The sequence below is a fragment of the Homalodisca vitripennis genome, chromosome 5 (genome assembly GCF_021130785.1).
Source record: "Homalodisca vitripennis isolate AUS2020 chromosome 5, UT_GWSS_2.1, whole genome shotgun sequence".
In the NCBI taxonomy this organism is placed as follows: Eukaryota; Metazoa; Arthropoda; class Insecta; order Hemiptera; family Cicadellidae; genus Homalodisca; species Homalodisca vitripennis.
The window spans coordinates 102334170-102354630 of record NC_060211.1 but is presented as its reverse complement, the minus strand read 5'-3'; the positions used below and the strand labels follow the sequence as shown (position 1 = coordinate 102354630).

The 20461-nt window shown below is 29.8% G+C and overlaps 1 protein-coding gene across 2 annotated transcripts in view; it reads right to left on the bottom strand.

Moving 5' to 3' along the window:
- Positions 1 to 5984: 5984 nt before the first annotated feature.
- The window catches only part of LOC124362581, a 101711-nt gene continuing 87234 nt past the window's right edge, over positions 5985 to 20461 (bottom strand). The window contains exons 4-7 of one of the 2 annotated variants that reach the window (XM_046817217.1): positions 20201 to 20354; positions 17702 to 17832; positions 9223 to 9290; positions 5985 to 6980 (exon numbers count right to left, since the gene is read on the bottom strand). In XM_046817217.1, the coding sequence (XP_046673173.1) occupies positions 6839 to 6980; positions 9223 to 9290; positions 17702 to 17832; positions 20201 to 20354 (495 nt within the window). In that variant the 3' untranslated portion in view covers positions 5985 to 6838. Of the gene's footprint in view, positions 6981 to 9222; positions 9291 to 14725; positions 17833 to 20200; positions 20355 to 20461 lie in introns of those variants that run through there. The other variant, XM_046817216.1, reaches the window with a different exon arrangement.

Genomic DNA, 20461 nt, shown 5'->3' with positions numbered 1-20461 from the left:
ATTTCCAGACAGTTTTTATTGTTTGATAGAAAAGTACATATTTGTTTTAAAATTATGTTGGTCCCATTATTTTAGATTTTAAATTTTGACAAGATATGATTGAGCAATGTATATGTAAATATTAATAGTAAAAAAATAAATAAAAAGAAAACAAATATACAATGGAAAACAGCTAATTGGCCCAGAACAAATAGGCCTTGCATTTCATTAATTAAACTGACTAGTTGTATTAATTTTAAAATTAAATAAAACTACAAAGTTGAAAACTAAGATTAAGTATGTTAAAGAAGTTTGAAAACAGAACATGATTGAGTGTTGTTGAGTTTGTATATTCAAAGAAGTGTACAAGAACAACACCTGACACACGTTATAACATGGCAAATAAAATATCTATGAAGATCACTCATAAGGAATATTAAAAGGCCTGCAGAGCAAATATGTGCATTGACTAATTCTAAGAGATCTTTGATTTGATTTTGATTTAAAACTTTAGTCTTGATTCCGAGTTCAATTTCGAATAAAGTATCACCTTACTATCTTGATATGGTAGGGATTAGATGATGTTTTGTGAAGCCCCACTACAAACAACCATAGCAAAATTTAATTTGGGGAAACAGAGTGAAACAGCAATTATTTGATGAACTGATTATCTTAATCAACTTATCTAAAAAAAAGTTGAGTGCCTATACTAAACTGAGCCCAGAATCATAATCATATTGATAATTAGATTTTAATTTATAAATGCCAAAGCATTATTATCAAATTGGCATGCAATAGAAGAGTTTTAATTGTATTAAAAGAAGAAAAGAGATGAGTTCAAATGGTAGATCTCCCCCAGTAGCTCTGAATTATTGAGAACTTAGCTGAGTTGATCATTGCTGATGATGCTTACTTAAAAAGTCAAAAACTGGTGTCAGGACAGAGTATACAATGCAAAATTACAGTATAGTTAGCAAGAGTCATGCGGAAACTCCTTGACTGAAACTGAAAAAGTTTACTTGACGGCTTAACACCACTGTTCCTCTTAACCCAGAAGTGTAATTAATATGAGTATCAGAATCAAGTAAGAATTGGCAACCCAAAGTTGAATTCAGATAAGCAAAACGGAGGTCAAAGAAAGTTATTGACTCCAGAGAAATTTGTTATGCTCAGGCAAACTTGTATTTAAAAGGCATGAAGATCCAATCTTCCCAAACAAGTTTTTGTTACATCAGTGTACAGAGGCATTTTTCATAAAAGAAGATTATTGCAATCGTGAATTCGTCACAAGCAGTTACATTATAACACAACGTTCACTATTTTGTTCTCTGTAATTAACTCTATAATTAAACTGTACAAAAAAATTAGCACACTTCATACAAATTCTTATCTAATTACTTCAAAGATTGAATGCTCATCTATAGGAAGTTCTCAGTAAATTATGCATAGGACAAGCAAACAAATCTTTAATTGTAATTTAATTTAAAATTAGATTTAGCACTATGAAGCCATATTATTAAGTAAGAAAATTAAAAAAGTATTTCTCTTACAGTAATTAATATTTTATATTTAATAGATGTTTTATTCTAAGTAATTTCACTCAACTTTCTCATGAAACAATTTTGTTTGACAAATAAAAAAATAATTCACAACAGAACATAAACTAGTTATTGTTAAAAGAATAACTTTAAATTTATTCATCAAGTTGTCTTGACAGAGGAAACTGTGCAAGCAACCTGTGAGTTAATTATAAATTAAAAAAAAAATCATAAATAGATTTATTGGGATGGATAGCACTGGAATGATGTATATCTGTAAAAAGTACTGAAAGCATCATTTTATAGGTGCAAGTTTGCCTTAACTTGCGCACCAAAGCTGAGCATGAAGTTCAATTAAATACTAGGAAAGCATTTTTGAGCCAATTATAAATATGTTTCATCACACTGTGAAAATAAACACTCAACAAAATAAATTACAACTTATTTCTTGAAGTAAAGTAGGAAGCAGTTGTTTTAAAATGTGCATTCTCTCTATTTGTCACAAAACATAATTACAAAATGCACAGAAAAGAAAGTTCGTTTTATGGTACAAAGGTAAAGAATTTTCTGGATCCAAAGCAGTATGATATTGAAAGACTGTGTTATCCAGAACCTCAGTGTGACCTGTGCTCTATAGCTGATTAGTAGACCCGTATTGTTACACCACAACAATGGACACTTGAAATTTGTATTGTTACCATAATGCTGTCTTTTAAACAAGTTTATTTTATTTAAGATTTAAGATACATTACACCTAAGACAAATGCCAAATTGTTTGTACTACTGGTTCCTTAATAAAATTTTTAATAGAATAACGCACCTGCAATGATCTTTACACCATTAGAACATAAATTATATTTAAATTATCTAATAAAATAGCAATGAAGTGAAGTACCCAGTGAAACACTGATATTACAATTCCTTACCATATTTTTGAGCAGTTCTTGGTCTCAAGTTCCTTAATTAAGTGCAACAATTAGCGGATATAGTATATCACATTGGGTGATCTAACATAACTATATTAAGAGTTGGGCAAATAATAACGTGATTGTAGCTACTTATCATTCATTTGTATTTAACATAAATTATAAAAAAAGGTGTAAACAATTTAAAACGTTTAGAAACTAACATATCAGTTTGTATCAAAGATTAAAAATCACAACATTAAATAAATTTAATTTAAAGTTCATACAAGGTGTTCTTTATTTTGGAGATTACAGTACATTAATAACTAAAATTAGAACACAAGACAAAAATGGAAGAATATCCTTCCGTAAGAGATCAACAGGTAAATGACCAAATGTATATAGTATATTGCATAGGTTGGCATGGCACATTAGTGTACAAATATCACTCAGAACTGGACAAGGGACAAGTTTTCTCATATTATTGCTTGGAAGCCTACAACCTGCCGATAGTTCCCTGCCTGCATATGTAATGAAACGGTGTGTTACTTGCTGAAATTTATAGAATAAAAGGGCAACATTAAATATATTATTGTACTTGTTTTAAAATACAGAATAGAACCAGTGAATCGAGAAAGGTTAAAAATATAAGAAGATTTAAGTAACTATAGATATTATAGGCCTTTCTTCTAATAGAGAAGTTTTTAATCTGAAAAGGAAAAAATTGACACAAGATAAAACCTGGCTGTTAGCATGGATAACTGAAAGAGTAACCAATACAAATGTGGAAAACTTGATAGTTGACCAGTTCAAAGGAAAGAAAGATACAAAACACAAACATTTGGCAGTGAACGTAAAGCTGAGGCAGTTTTAATGGCAGTGACTAACAACTCATTCTTTGTTTCTTCTTCCAGTTGCAGCGTGAGTTCCATAAACAAGTTTCCCAACAGTAAAATGCTCTGTTGTACATAATGTAGCTCTCTAGCAAATACACTTCCGATAGACACAATTAATATTATCTACACTACATCATCTTCTTTTTTTAACATCTACTTATATAATATTCACAACAGTTAGTTACGCTTAAGATTTTCAATAACAGATTGTAATTTTTATATAAATATATAGTCAACAATACTTATTTTGTACAATTATAGTAACTAATAAACATTCAATGAAAGTGCACAAACCATACATAGTTAAGCATTTTACAAAAGATGAAACTTGTTGTGGAACTTTTGTTAATTACACAAAATTCACCACGAATCTAACCGATTACACTCTATAAGCCATTACATACAATCCTTACCTCTAAATACATTCTAAACCTAAGAGGAAACACCTTACTTCATCCAGATGTACATGTTTTACCGATAATTCGCTACTATTTACAATTAAAATAGATAAAATTTTCAAATCAGTCCTAAAACAAACTTACGAATAAATATAATACTAATATCTCCGTACCGTATTATCCTGTCATATTTACAAATGAACGGGTCGAATCAACCTAATTATTAGCTAGTGCATAAAATCTGATTGAGTAGTTACGAGTTCCCTCCATAAATACGGTTGGCAGTGTGAGCTCCTAGGCTGGTTGTCAGACGCACCACACCCTCCCAGTTGCGCTTATATACAATACAATACAATACAATACATGCTCATCAAACTATCTTTCACTATGAGTATTTGAACAAACAATTTCAATGATATTTTTGTGATGAGTCAGTCTTTTGGTCAGTTTGATGTTAAATTATGCCCTAAACTACTTGGCACGTGCCCAGTCCGACCCCTCATCCCAGTCTTCTTAATCCTGTCATAGTGTACACCACTAAACTGTTTTTGATAGGTAAACACACAAGTCACTTGTTTCGTAGCAACCTCTGAGAAAATTCTTTAGATGTTAATGTTAAGTTTAACAGACGGTGCTCACAAATAATAAGTAACAAATAATGTGAAACCTTCCAATTACTGTGAGGTAATATTCTAATCCAATACCCAAACTTCTACTTTCTAAAAAAAAATTACTTATCCACTTGTTGTGCAAACCATAGTGGCAGTGACAAAAGTGAAGGAACATACTACAAAATTAAAAATTAATGGAAAATAGGTATACATTCTAAAAGTTTGATACAACTTTTCCTAGACACTTGTGCACTCCTTGGCTTACAAATTAAAACATTGACAATGAAATGTTAACAATTCTTTTTTCTATAACTGGAAGCATAAATTGTAGTAACATTTTTATTACTGAAAATATACTTGCACTTAACGTTAATCAAAGGTTTAACAAAACTTAATAAACAAACAAATGTTCATACAATGTAAAAAGACTTCATACATGTTAGCCTAAAAATAATACTACATTAGTGAACACAAATACAGTTGAGTCCAGATTTGAAATTGATCATAAAATATGTAAACTATAAAAAACAATAACTTATTATCTCGTTTAATTCAACTCCTGACTTACCACTTTTTATACATTATCTATTAAGTCCGAACAAATTTATGCCCAATAGGTTTTGAGAGCACTCAATACACGCACAACTTGACTATGGTTACTTGAGTTTTATATGTTCTTGCATGGACACCGCCATATTGCTAATTATTATTTTTTACACAACAGCACCTAAAATGTTCAATATAAACTAGGTTGGAATAAAATCATTACAGTTTACTATCTAATCTGCTTTTTTAAATAACCAGTCCAGCTTTAGTCACACTAACACTCTTTTGAAGAAAAAGATTTTTCATTCTCATTTCTGATCCCAAACATAAATTGTTGAGGTTTTATTCATATCTCAGCAATCTTTTTGTTTACAATTTTATTTTTTGTGTAGTTTTAAATATTATAAATCGACTTGAATACACAAATATATGTTTTTTATATCTATATATGTAAAAATGAATGTTTGTGTGTTTGTCCTTTATGGAATCGTAAACTATTTAACCGACCATTATGAAAATTTGTATGTATATGTATTTTTCCACAAAGAAGGTTTATATACTATGCCCATTGATGTAATTCACCACCAAGCAGTGCTGCAAAAGATACAAGTTTTCAAAGTGCCTGAACACTAAAAACTGCAATTACGAGACAGTTATGTATATTAAATAACCAAACACTATATTGAAGTTATGATGTATATTCGTCTTGAAGATAAATTTCTGATTGAACTTAAAGTTTGAGTGTTAGACCACTTTATAATAAATTATATGTAAGTGTATGATGGCTATAAACATACACAGATTTTCTTGATCGTGGCAACAAGGCAAACTCGACATCGGCACTGGAAATATAATTCACTTGAACCAGAAGTGCACATACAAGGGCAAAGCTTACGAAAAGCGTGCGAAGCCGCGGGATACAGCTAGTTTCTATATAAAAGAGAAATATTACTTATTAAAAAAATTTTATAATTTATACTAGAAAACTTTTAACAATGATTTAAATTGATTACACAAATTATAAATGGTGTATATTATTAGTTTTAGATAATTAATTAGACAGAATACATTTTTTAAACATAATTTACTTGCCAAAAATATTAGGTCGCACTAAAAGCACAAGTAGCAACACAAAAAAAAACATCACAACAAAATATTTAGGGACTGATTTTTAGCCACTCAAACTTCCTACGGATTGAACAGATTGAGGGTAGCTGGCCGCTTTTGCGTGGGAGAGGGTTAAATTGGGTAATCGGAACTCAACTGTATTTAATAAACACAACTTAATTTAATAGAGACCATATTAAATAATGTAAATTTTATCGTCAATACAATGCCAAGGAGTTATGTCCAGTTAAAGAATATATTTTCTAACACTCACAATCAACTCAATAGAGTACTAAATTAAGGTTTTAGGAAGAACTATAAAAATCAGTTCAATATACAAGTAAAAAAAACTAACATTATGATTAGCAAGACACAATCGTCTACCTGTAATAACTTAACATTCGTGTGCATGTCATGACTGGCTCACTCTTTGCTAGGTCTGTCTGTATACAACAGAGTCAACAGAGAAAGTAAAACATATTAAAAATTACTTTTTCCAAGAAAAGTTACTGAACAATTAATGAGGGATTTGAATTTAAATCATGGTTTTCCTACAGACCAATTGTAATCCAGATTATAACTTATATTTACTTCCAAAACTATTTTACATAATCATGCCTACAGAAAGGCTAAAAACTAGCAATTAAAAGCTCAGTTTCAGACAGCAAGATCAAGTTTTTGAGATGACATGAAAGTATAATGTGAATTTATTTTGATAAGGTACTCACAACATGTTCAAAGATTATAAGTAAAACCAACTTTCAGGTACAATTTAATTAAATGGAATATTTAAAAGGAGTGAGCCAACATAACTTGAAATAAACTAAGATAAATAGGTAACTAGAATTATAGAAGGTATCATCGAGTGGCGGACTGCTTGCGTTGGTGGTGAGTAGATCTCTGACGGAACAGTGGGGGGCGATACAAATCTTGACACTGCTTCCACGGTACTTGTTGAGTCTGGCGCACCTCTGATTGTGGCACCCACTCGTCGTTCATGCTGCAACAGTATCATAACCTTAGCTAAAGGATTTTTTTTAAGGATAGGCCAATTCTCTTTAAACTTTATTCTGACCGTCCTCATGATAGTACTGTCGATGGTACTGATAAAAAGTGCTATTTTAGTAAACAGAACCTCAACCTGCACCATCTCTGGCTCAGATTCAAAGTCCGACATCTTATACTGCTCGGCTATTGACACTCCCAGTTAAAAAACGGATGAAAAAGGATGATGAGAATTTTCCCTATTGTAATTTGTTAATTAAATATTATTGACTAACATGAGGGTTACCCCAAAAGTTTTGAAATATAGCCTGTGCATTCTACAGTAATCATATTAAACTTAGCTGGTGGTACTAGATTCCATTAACACTTAAGAGCAGTATAGTTTTATCAATACAGCTTCTTCTAGCTGTCACTTTGTATGATTTTAAAGTCTGATTATCTGAAGAAGAGTGGATAAAACATCTCTAGCTGCTTTTGGAGCATTATCATTAACTGTGTTTTTCAATAGTATTCTGAATTCTGGAGAGATGTGGTTCAAAAGCAATGGACATTATTAAGGTATTCACATGATACACAGCAGCATAACGTTTATGGTGTAAGTAAACTTGCTTGTCATCACCTGCAGCACAATTTGACAGAAAAAGACAAAGAGCTGAGCATTTTACTACAAACTATTCCAATACATAGATTTATAATCATTGTATCACTTAAGAAACTGAAGATGATTGGATCTATTATTAAACGTTAATTAATTTTAAAACGTCCCATTTGGCGGAAAGTCACAAATAGATGTTTAAAGATGAGCGAACTCCCGCATAGTGGAAAAACAATGATTAATAAAGAAAGTAATGTACACAGTATTTTACTAGTAGCACTAGAATGGGGAAGATTATAAGGTAGGAAGGGTAGATGACTATCATATCCTACTGTTACACTTTACAATGTTTGCAGGGCCTGTACATTGACAGTTTCTAGGGGAAATTAGCATTAAAATTATAAGAGATAACTTATTCATCTGATCGGTTATGTGTAATTTTTGGTTATTCTTCAATGTAAAAGAACACTTACCAGCTAGTCACGTTTTCTTGGAAACTGACATTGATGACAGAATTATTGAGTATTTTGAATGGATTGAAAAAAAAATACAAATGGCTCAGTGCTAACAAGATATTCAAAATTGTATTGGCGCTGGACAGGATTACTTTGAAAACTTATTTTTCGTAAGTTTCAAATGGACAACAAAGTTTCTCCTATCTCAAAACTTTTGAGATAACCCTTAAATGGTTTCAGTGCCTTGAATAATTGCCAAGAATTGAATAATTCTAGAATCAAACATTTACATCCCCACTTAAAATTTCAGCAAGTCAACTATTTCAAACTTGTTTTTACTTCTATGTTTAAATAATATTAAAAAGTATTTGCTTTACTAGAGAAACTCTAAAGTGTACGGACTCTTATTTATCTTATAGATTATATTTTAAAGAAATATAAAATCATGAAATTTTAAAATTTATATTTCATTTAAAAAAGTATAATCATAAGTGAATACAAACATGTCACTTCTTGAAGATATAACTCTAGTACATACTGTAAAAATTTCACATTTCTATCTTTAAACGTTTTTATTTAAAATTACAAAAATGCCTAAATTTCCAACTTTTTTTATATTCATGAAAGTTATATTAAAGAGCTGTGAGGTAAAAAATTTCCAACTCCAAAATTGATTGCACCACCTAATTATATTATTAAAATGAGGCATCTACCAAATTTCTACAACCAAAAATAGGAGTTGAAAGTGTTTGAAATTTAACATTGATGTTATGGGGTAAAAATCAAGGTCGTTCCATTACAGCCGGCTCTTAAGGTCTAAACTTTTTGATTATGCCCTGAAGTAAGTGTTTCTTACTCTCCTATTTGTAAAAATAAAATTCTGTGCATCATCATAAGATATACAAAACTCAATTCCTTGCTGTACATACCTTCAATGCCAATAGAAAGTAACACAAGAAATTATTAAACTGACCCACCAACCCTTTTTAATACCCTATAATTATAATAAAATTAATTATGTAATGTTTTGTATGAAAATTTAAAATATATTATGAGCATGTAAATAATCAAAACATCAACTTTTTAACATTTTAACAATATTTGTACAGTATGTTTTCAAAAGGTTGAATTAAACTCATTATGTTTTTTTTTATATTATTATTATTTAGGTATTGAATTATACTTACACATTCAGTGGAAACCACCTGAGTAAAACATTTGTTGTCCCATCTTCTGCTATTCTTCTTCCAATTATCTAAAAAAATAACACAAATTTATTTAAGGAACAAATAATACTTAATTTTAGTACATCCTACAATTTAAAATATTCTATATATTGATTAAAAAATGTTAATGTCTTATTCTACGTTTATAAAAAAATTGAGTATAACAGATTATATGTTTTAAATGTTGCAAAATTCTACATTTTGCTATAGAATGATTAAACATACTTTATTTAAACAACAATATTGTACAGTGCATTCTGAACATTACAAGCAAAATGCAATCTTCATTACCCTATTCAACAGCCATGAAAATCTGACTTTATTTGAACACCTTATACGTGGGCAAATCTACCAAGTTCAAACAAAATTGATTGTTTAAAAACTGCACTTAGATACTGTTTGCTATCTACTAATACTTATAAGATATTTTAAATCCATTTAAACCAGTACAATATCTTTAACCAATTTAACTAGCCTGATGACTAAAAAAAATGAGCTACCTAAAAACTTGCCTTCCACATAACAATAACCTTGTCTGCTGAATTAGAAAAAAAGCTTAAAAATTAATTTAGGCTATACATCTCTTTGATGATTCTATATCTAAAAGATATCATTAACACAATAAAGGTACATTTATTAGAACTGAACTGCTGATCAATTATTCGAATAACCAATATTTCAAAGCTTGACAATACTGATAATGTTACTTTCTAATAATTACCCTAATATTGTCTGGAGCCTACTATTATTATTAATGTTCTTGTACAAATGTTCTCAAATTAATAGAGCTAAACAAAATTACGTTTTTATAATTTTATTTTAATTTTAAACCTATCAAAAATTGACTTCGAAGTCAGTTTAAGTAGTAGTTCTTGATTTTGTATAAACAGTGCTTCTCTTATATAGTGCAAAATTATCGCAGTTCATTTTTTAAAGTAGTGAATGACATTGCATTAGCATTCAAATTCCTCACAAGTAATAAACCCTCCAGTGGTTCATTGAAGTGTCAGCAGCAATCGCAGTAACAAAAAAGTTTATTGCCGACACATTGACACACATCAGCAATTCAGCATTGTTGTAAACAGCCAACTGGCTGTATCCATGATTCAGTGAATGCGTTACAGATAGAAACTGAGTATTCTTCTCTTCTTTCAGCAACCGAGTTATACTGAGTAGGCCTAACAGCTGTAGCACCAAAGTAGAACTGCTCAAACAGCACAAGCTCTTATAACAGACATTTTGTAATGGTGCATTAGAGAAACATTTGAAAAAGTGGTATTTCAACATTTTTCTGCTGTACTTAGTTTTTGTATAGTAATTTTCAAAACGTGAAATGTAAAACTTTTTAACTACATGATAAGAAATGTTTAGGATCATATTTGAACTTTATGAAATGTTCCAAATACAATGATCAATATTTTCTTTCTAAAATTGCATTTTTAGTAATTTAAAAAACAATCCTGCTAATCTTAATAATTGGCTGAACCATGAGCAGTCTTATAGTGAACCACTGGAGGGATAATGTAAAATTAACTGTTTATTTCCAAGTAAATGCTTAAAATGCTACGTACTTTACCAACTATTTTACCCAAGAACGTTGAAAACAATCAGTAGTATATGTGAATCATTCAGGCAGACCAGGCAATTTCATGTTGAGTAGCTGAAGAGGATATCTTACATGATGCTTATGTTGAGAAAACTGAATAATCGCTGAAGATTTGAGAGAAAGTATATGGAAACTACAACTTGCAGCTTAAGAGAAAGTATATGAAAGACAACAAAACTTTTTAAAAGAATAAACTTTTCTTAAGTTTTTATAAAATGCAAGAACACATTTTACAAAAAAGCTCTTTTAACAAAGAATGAAAATAAACACAGCTCGCAGACTGACAATTCTGTCATTGATGAACATTAGTTTTGGATCAATGAGAAAGGAGATATCGCTGATCACAGAAGGAATAAAGAATTATAGAAGATTTCAATATAAGACGTTGATAAAGCTATTTAAAATTGAGTGTAATATAAACTAATATTTATATTGACCATAAAACTTGTAATGACCGAAGTGATCTACATGAATCTGTGTATTTTATATTGAAGAAAACCCAGATTAGAGAGGAATGACTCCTTGCAGAGTGAAATTAATGAATTACTTCAAAGTGTTACAGTAGCAACTTCGTAATGTAAACACAATGAAACAAGAACAAAACAAACGATGATTTAAGGTGAACAATTGGATATGCGCAGTAGGCAGGTATATTGAGTTACAACAAACATTAATGCTGTTCTGGAATACATTGAACCAATCAAACGCAGCAGTCAAATCACCGGAGGCCGCTGAAGATCAGCTGACATCCCTAACTTGCGTAAAATTGGGAATTATTTACCTGTGACATTAAAAACATGGTAGTTATTAACATCACAAAAAAATAATTCTAAATGTGCATAAGACAAACTTTGAGAATAGATTACAGTTTTAAGGTTTCCTCAGTTAAGACAGGAAAATTAAGACAAATTAGGATTTTGAAGGATGTTTCATTCAACTAAAGAATACAAGAGAGAGCAAGGAACTGACTGATCTTTACCTGCAATGACTCAAAAAAACAGGCCGAAAACTATAAATACAATATTGTTATGGTCACTTTCAGATTAATGTGGCAAAATATTTTATAGTAAATTTTTGAAATGCTTTGAAAGTTGTAAATTTAATTAACTGCTAAAGTATATTTGGTATAGAATTAACTCTGAAAGTATTTTGAAATAAAAATATATTATAAAATTAGTAATGTTTCAGGGAGCTTGTAAATGTTGTAAGCAAAGTAATATTTAGGGATATTCTTTAGTTGGAAGACTATTTTGTAAAAAATAAAGCTATAAGCTCTGAACACATCTTAATTAATTTTATAAACAAACAAAATAGTATGTTCTATAAAGATGGTAGTAGATGGTTATGTACGATAATTCCCATGCAAGAAATGGTCCAACACAGTATCATTATGCAATTATTAGAAACAACACATTCCACATCAGCAACATTCTGGTTTTCATTATACTGCATTTCTGAAACACAATAACGTTTGCTAAATTTTTATCTCAAATAACTAGCCTATAATCAAATAATACGTTATCTTGAACTAAAATTAATAATTATATTGTACTTGATGCTTTTGATGATGTTCTATTCTGTATAAACATAGGTCTAAACATATAAAAGTGGTATAAAGACACTTTTAGTACAATAGGATGAAAGCAATAAAATGGTCATTAAGGACTAATAATTTATCAGAATAAAGCTACCCCAGGAGCGATAAGTATGTTAACTAATAAGAATATACACCTTTGAACACTTTAATATTTTTATTGGTACAATGTACATTTCGGATTCAAAGAATACAATTCGAGGTACAACAAGGTTGAACCTCTACAAGTACCTGAAGATGGATTCTTTGAATCCGAAATGTACATTGTACCAATAAAAATACAAAAGCGTTCAAAAGTTTATCCTTATTAGTGTTATATTAAACACTTTTTGAAGTTGCATTTATAATAAGTGTGTTATTGTATAATTTGTTACAACTTTTAACTGACCATTTATTTAAATCAGTAGAAAGTAACATTACTCAAGGAACATTAATTTAATAAATAAATGACATTTACTAAGTTACATCATATAACAAGTGTATACAAAAATAATTGTGTCTAAAACACCGCTGACTGTCCTTCAACACAATCATAATATTAATAAAATTAAAATATAATTAGTCAATAATTTTACTTTAGAAAATAATTTTAACAAAAAACTATAATTATGTAATTTTATATCTTTACTTCACGACCATTTATATTAATTTGAAAAAAATAAGGACCACACATAAAGGAATCTAAAAGCGAAAAATGGCAAGAATATTAACTTTATACAAAAGGTTTGCTAAAAATTCTTGTTTTGTCTTTTTTCAAACAAAATATGTAGAACAATATTAATTTTGAAAGAGCCGAGCCACTAAACCTAACAATGGAGTATTATATTGAATTAAATTGAGAAATCACTATACTCGTTTTGAGAATTTCCCCTTAGGTGCCCCCTAATATGGACTTTCTAAATTACTCTTTAGGATCAATAACATAAATTTTCTGCAGTTATGGGATTTGGACCGGCTCGGATAGTGTTGTTTTTCTATTGCTATAGTTAAATATCTTTGAAATTAAGTTAAAGTTAGATTTGTTAGTTTTTAAGTTGTTATTCTAAACAATGAAAATGTCTTTTGCATTAGTTTAGTTATAAGTTTTGACAGCGCACCTGTTCAAATATGAATGTATTGTGCAATAAACGTAGCTATGACTATGACTCTATACCAAGAACATACAAAAGAAATTAAATGGGTAGAATCTATAGCAGTTTTTACAAAGGTTTCTATTTTAATATCATGAGTAATTTTGGTTATTTACCATTCAAAACATAACATAGCTATTTGTCTCAATCGTATTCAACTGTATTATATGTATGAGTTATTGAATAAACCATACATTGATTTTGATTAGTATAGTAAATATAAATAATATTAACTGTTAGTGATTCGATTTATAATTTTGAGTTTACGATCAGTTATGTTCCTGCTTTTTTTTTCAAATAATTCAATAAATCTAGTGAGGATCATGCATGAAAAATTAAATTATGTTAAATTTTCATGAACTACCACTGTTATGTCAAAAACTTACAGTGAAATATCAATGTTAATATATATTTTGTCACAAGGAACTCTGAATATCTTTATTAAATTTTGTTTAGTTATTATTATAACAGTACAAAAATTAATAATGTACACACAAACAGTTACAGTAATTAATGTTCATTGTTTACAGCCAAATAGGACACCTATACTTGTATCACCATTGTATACATACACATTATGAGCAAGAGGATGGGCAAATTCTTTAAAAGTTTTCCAGAGATTTTATTTTCAATATTTATGCACTGCAATTAATTACTTAATCTAATAATATTTACCTTCTGATGATTCCTACTTTTTTGATACTTACCTATTTTTTGTGTTGTACTGTTTATATATTAATTAAGCATTTTACATTTAAAAGAAAATACATAGTATTTTTTGTTAACATTAATATATTAATTGTGTAAACTACGCAATTGTATTTATATGATCTGTAACAAATTTTGAAGAGTTATAATTCTCAAAGAATTTGTAAATAAAGAATTTGTCTATTGTCTATTGTCTATTATTATTCACAAACACGTAATATTTCATTTCGGCTTCTTCATCAGTTACGTAGGTATAATCAAATAAAATTAGAATAAGTCTAATTTATTAACAATAAATTTGATATTTTTTAATGGTACCATAAAACATATAATTAGTTTAACTTTTATACTTTTTTAATTTTAATATACCTGTACAAAATATAAAAATATGTGAACCCAAATAAAGGTTAAAAAGTTTCTAAAATTTGTTAATTGGCTGATTTTTTTCACTTTCCAGCATAATAATATATTTCTAATAATTAATGATGAAATTGAGATTATTCCATTTTAATCTTAAAAATTACATAATTTTAATATGCATATTCCTACAAATAATACTAATCTTTTTAAAAATTAGTGATCCTCAATAGATTTTACTTTTTCAAAAACATATTAACTTGAAATTTTATTGTTATTGAATCAATTCTAATTTGTCACACATTTTCCAAATTGACATTTAAATGTATCTAGAACTGATTTTGACAATTCAGTAGAAACCCTAAGGGTTTTAACGTGGTTATAAAAGCTCAATTTGGAATAGATTATTTAAATTTATTAAAGAAGAAACAAACTGAGAATCTTTTTTCCAAGTAGATATCAAAGTTCAATTAAATGATACCATACACGCAATTAAAATTGTATGGAATTAAATCATAGTAACTTAAAAAGTGTGTAATGGTGAGACTTGTCAAAAATATTGACTTAGTGAACGGTTTTTGCTGCAGTAGATTGTTGCTCTTGGTAGATTGTGATAGGGTTAACTGGACAAGGTGGCAGTCACACCAGCCATTACATTATTCTGAGGACACTGCTTGTAACACTAAGTATAGCAACAACCAGTTCTAGTTTATTGCACAAGTAAAAAGGTTTGATTTTCAGTTGAGATTTAAACGCTCAACTCACATTTTCTGTACAAGTATATAAATACAAGGCTCAGTTATAACAAAAGTAGTGTCTAAAATTATTGTCATTAAAACTAAAGTATACTCAAACTAACATGCACTTAAAAAAACAAAAAACTTGAATAAATTTTGACGATTACTAAATGCTTCTTCTCTATATAATATGTTGCAACACTTCATTTACAATAAAACAAATTAAAAATTTTACACTTAAATCCAACAGGCAGTTTTGTTATTAAGTCTGGAACTGCCATTTAAACATATATTCTGGAACAGGATCTGTTTCATGTGAAGTGTTCACAAACACTTTAAACTATTATTTCTCACTCTAAACTTTCCTTTAATAAATAAGTTGTAATTCATTTTGTACAAAACAGTTTTCAGACAAAATTAGAAAGAAGTAACAGGTAAAAACAACAACAACAACAAATGTCACCATTGTTATCTCTAAATGTGAATGAATGTTTTGACTGAAATCAATCAAAACTGAAAAATCCAACCCTTAGGGTTTCTAAACTGATTACATTTAGTACTGACCATGAGCTAAATAAAGAAATTAAATGCATGCAAAAAGATAATAAATAGTAGAATCGGATTACCCTCATACAGCCTTCTGCTGGACAATAGTTAAAAAAAAACCTTTTAAAAATGTAAAAATAAAAATGAACGCATCTATTTAAACCCATCATAGCAAAAATTAATTGTGTTTCTTTCAGTAGACTTAGCTCATAATTAGTTTGTTTTTAACTGTGAAAATTTCTGCATTGTTGATTGTAAAGATCGTAATCAGAAATTTAATCACAAACTGAAGGGCACAAGTATTCAATAGTTTCTTCAATCAACTCATGGCTTGTACTTATATACAAAAACTTATATTTTTTATCAAAAAAATTCATTTAATATTTTTAACTGGCAATACTTTTTTATATATCAATTGACTGTAATAATATGAACAAGACATCACAATGTAAGGTTGCAATAAGAGCACAGGTCTATTGTAACTGCCTCATCAGACTTGTAAGGGACAACTGTTTGGTGTAATGGGGTGTACTGAGAGATGTCTAACAGGACAATATGGAACTATTATAGTAGTATCATGTAATCTAAATTGACAAAATAATAACCTCAACTTGGATAAGAATAGGGAGTCAGGACTGTCTAGCAGTAAATACAATTAGAACAAGAGTTGGATAGTTAAATTCAAATGATTCATAGAGTTCCTGACCAATAGACAGAACCCTTTTAACGATCAGCAGGTTTTTACAAAATAAAAAAATATAAACGGAAATGCTGGAAAAATGTTTTAAATATTAGAAAGAAGGGAAGATGAGAAGGCTATCTAACCAAAACGATTGGAAATATATGGACATACGTAGAAGCTATCTATTACATTGACACCAAGGGGCCTGTTTCGTAAATAATACGGTTTTTGTTGTTTGGTTAGTTTTCACTTTGATTACGCTGTAGTGCACTGATTGTGTAACCTGAGTCCAGTATTCAAAATGGTGCATCAGTACACTAAAAGGCATGTTAACTTTAACTGAGGCTGAAAACTGGGTGATTATTCAAAACATGCATGGAAAATATCATTTGAAAAAGCATTCAAAAGATTGAATGACCAACTATCACTAAAAATATAGTTTGTTGTTTTATAACCTAATTAAACAGTTTTTACCTTGTTTTATTCTAAAAAAAATATTATTTAACAGTTTAATAATACCTTCGGTAATCCACAATCTTATATAATTCGACAGGGTTGGTTGGTCTCATACATGTCGGATTGTCAAGAGTCTATTGTATTATTGTAATTTATCATGGAAAATTCATGTCATAGATTGACAATGGTGGAAAACTTAAGTCACAACATAATTTCTTTATTATCATTATTCTCAGGGCTGGTGCTATAGTGCTAGCTATGTCATTGCCCTGTACACAAAAATTTGTTGGTATCACTAAATTTTTACATTTGTGACATGAAGTTGAACCCTTATAATGGGAAAATCTCTCATAGACTGTGACGTACATCTAGATTGTGTCAAGTATCACAAGACAAAGCAAAAAGAGCCTTAAAAAATAATAAAACCCACATCAGTACTAGTACTTTTACGAAATAGGCCCCAGAGATAATTATAAGAAACGAGTCAGAAAGACTATCTTCACTATTCATAAAACTATTAGATAACAAATGGGAAGTGGACGAGGGAGGGTTGACAAAGGCGAGTTTGTGAGACCTGTGCTCCTCTAACCGGTGTAGCTGTGTACTATAGTGAGTCCTACTGACCTTGCTGTGTAAAGTGAGAGACTTGCTGGAGCAAGAGTCGAGCTGTCCGAGAGCTTGACGCTTGGCGACCGTCAGTAGCGAGTGCTGCACACCTTCCATGATCCCAGTGTCTATGTAGTCAAACATACGAGCTGCAAACACACCCGTCAACATCAATCTACCATCTCTTCCACAACTTCTACACTAGGTTACATTCGTTAAGTTGCTTATTTGTGAGTGTATTTTTAAAGATTGATTTTCTGCAAGATATTTTTGTTGGATAAACACACAGTTTTTACCATTAGAAAGATTAATTTAAAATATTTTTTTATTTATTATATTGTTATAGTGGTTTTAATTTAAAAAAATGTTTAATAATTTTTCTATTCAGGAGGTAAGATTCCAATTACTTTTGTGTTATGATCCATATTATCCATAGGCTATAATTTCTCTTAAAAACACTTATTTATAACAATTTGGATTTTTTTAAATCATAAAACTGTTTGATTCTACGAGTTTTATAATTTCGCCATAAAACATTATAAAATAAATATTTATTATTCTAATGATGAAGAATTCTTGTATATCAAGTTACAATAAAATTACTGTCATTATTTATATATTATAGCATTGTATTCATAAAGTAACACTCAACTAGGCTATATAACAACTTTTTTATGTGTGTCTTGTCAGAAATGTTTCTGTAACCAATTTTTTTTGTATTACAAGGTCTACTATAAGATAAAGGTTTAACATATTTTTCACACAAATTATTGATCTACATTTTATGGATTCACAAAGGATAACAACAAATGTGATATTTGAGCAACTGATGTATTTGTTACGAACTTTTTTTCAACTGACAGATCCAGTGTTAATAATGTGAGTGTTTTTAAAACACAACACCAAAACCAAGACTGAAATCCTTGAATGTGATGTGAACTCTTTGTAGGGAATCACAGGATTAGATATACACTTCATTTATGTCCATTTCTTAATTAAAGCATTAAAACCATATTTTATAAAATGTAGGGTTTCAGGAACATTAGGCACTTTAGCAACAATACCACAAAGTTGGGCGATAGGAGCAAGAGATTCACTTAATAGTACTAGGTCAGTACCATACATATTTTATTATCAAGCAAATTTGTTTTATTCTACTAATCTACCCCCAAATTGAGGAAATTTTAATATAAGGCCAAAGAAAACCCTTTTGGACACAGAGGTGTTACTACCAACAATTTAAAAAATAAAAAATTCCATTACTGTCAACTGCCATTTAAAAAAATCCAAATCAGATTTAACTACTCAATTTGTTAGGTCTAAAAAGTTATACGGTTGTCTTAAATTTTGTTTCCATGATTAATTTAAAACATAATTAGGTAATTTTATTTTATTATCTAATTATCTTACAAAAACAGAAATATTTTTGGTAGGGATTATCCATTTGAATAAATATCAAAACCTGTATTACAACAGTAATTATGAGCTGTAGTTTCAAATAACAAGCTTCTTGCAATGTTTTTTATTATTTTATTATTAATAGTTACGCCTCAGATGTGAGTCTCCGTTTTCATTCATTTTCTAGTGACTAACATTTGTTCTTGCCCCTTAAGTCCAAGCCATTACGTACGTAGATTACCATAGATTACAGAAAATAAACATTAGTCAACACCAAAGATATCAGTGCCACAGAGTACAAAAATACATACTGTAAATAGATGTGATTATCAACAAGTACGTCAACAAAGGATTAATTAAGATTGGAAGAATCACCCATCAATACGAGGCATATCCAGAAAGAAAGTGTACTGAGGCTCTCTCGGTCAGGAGGATTTTTTAAAGACATGTTGGCTACGCTGCTGTGTAGCTGTTTCCCCCCCTCAGCAACGAGACCAGTTCGAGATCAGTACGTTGAGAATTCGATGCGACAATATGTTTCGTGAAAAATGTCAATCCAATCTCTCGCCAAGTGTAAAATATGCAGTTTCATCCATTAACTTAGATCGAGGTTTATGATTTAAAAAAACTGCAGATGGTGATAAAGCTATGAATCGTACAATTGTGTTCAAGTGGTGTCACAAGTTTAAAAACGGTCGTACGTCTGTGCACGATGTTCAGAGGAGCGGAAGACTTTCAACACACAGAGTTACGGACCAAAAAACGCATTTAATTCAAAAGTTAGTAGTAATAAGGTCTATCCTTAGATAAGTACAGTTGCTTTGAAGGCTTTAGTAAATATTTTAGAATCATGATGATATCCAATTTGCAAGAGCTGGTCTTTATCTTCCAATAAGAATAATATTTTTGTAGAATGTCAAAATTCTGTTATCAATCAACTTGATGAACATTACATGTTGTATGGAAGGAAGTCATTATATAACTCACTACCGATAGACGGAAGATGGTACTAGCTGATGAGCAGGCTATTCTGCATACAGCAATAACTTCTACACTGTGACTAGTGACAGTGACTAAATACATTAGTTTCTTTCAAATGTAATGAATAAATCAACAAACCTGAAAATGGTTGTCTTCTATAACGAAGCTTTTTTCCATTTCTTCTGAACAGTTTGTTGGGAGTAGACTCCAAATTCCGTTTGCTGCTGGCTCCGCTACTGCTGCTGTTCTCAGTCTGGTTGAAATGTTGATTCACATGTCGCTCCAACATTATCTAAACACACCATTGCATTGCTGAGTTATAACCTCTTCAACACACAAAATTTGCTAAAAAGTAATATAATCCACCTGGGTATTATAAGCCAGGCCCATATAGAGCCT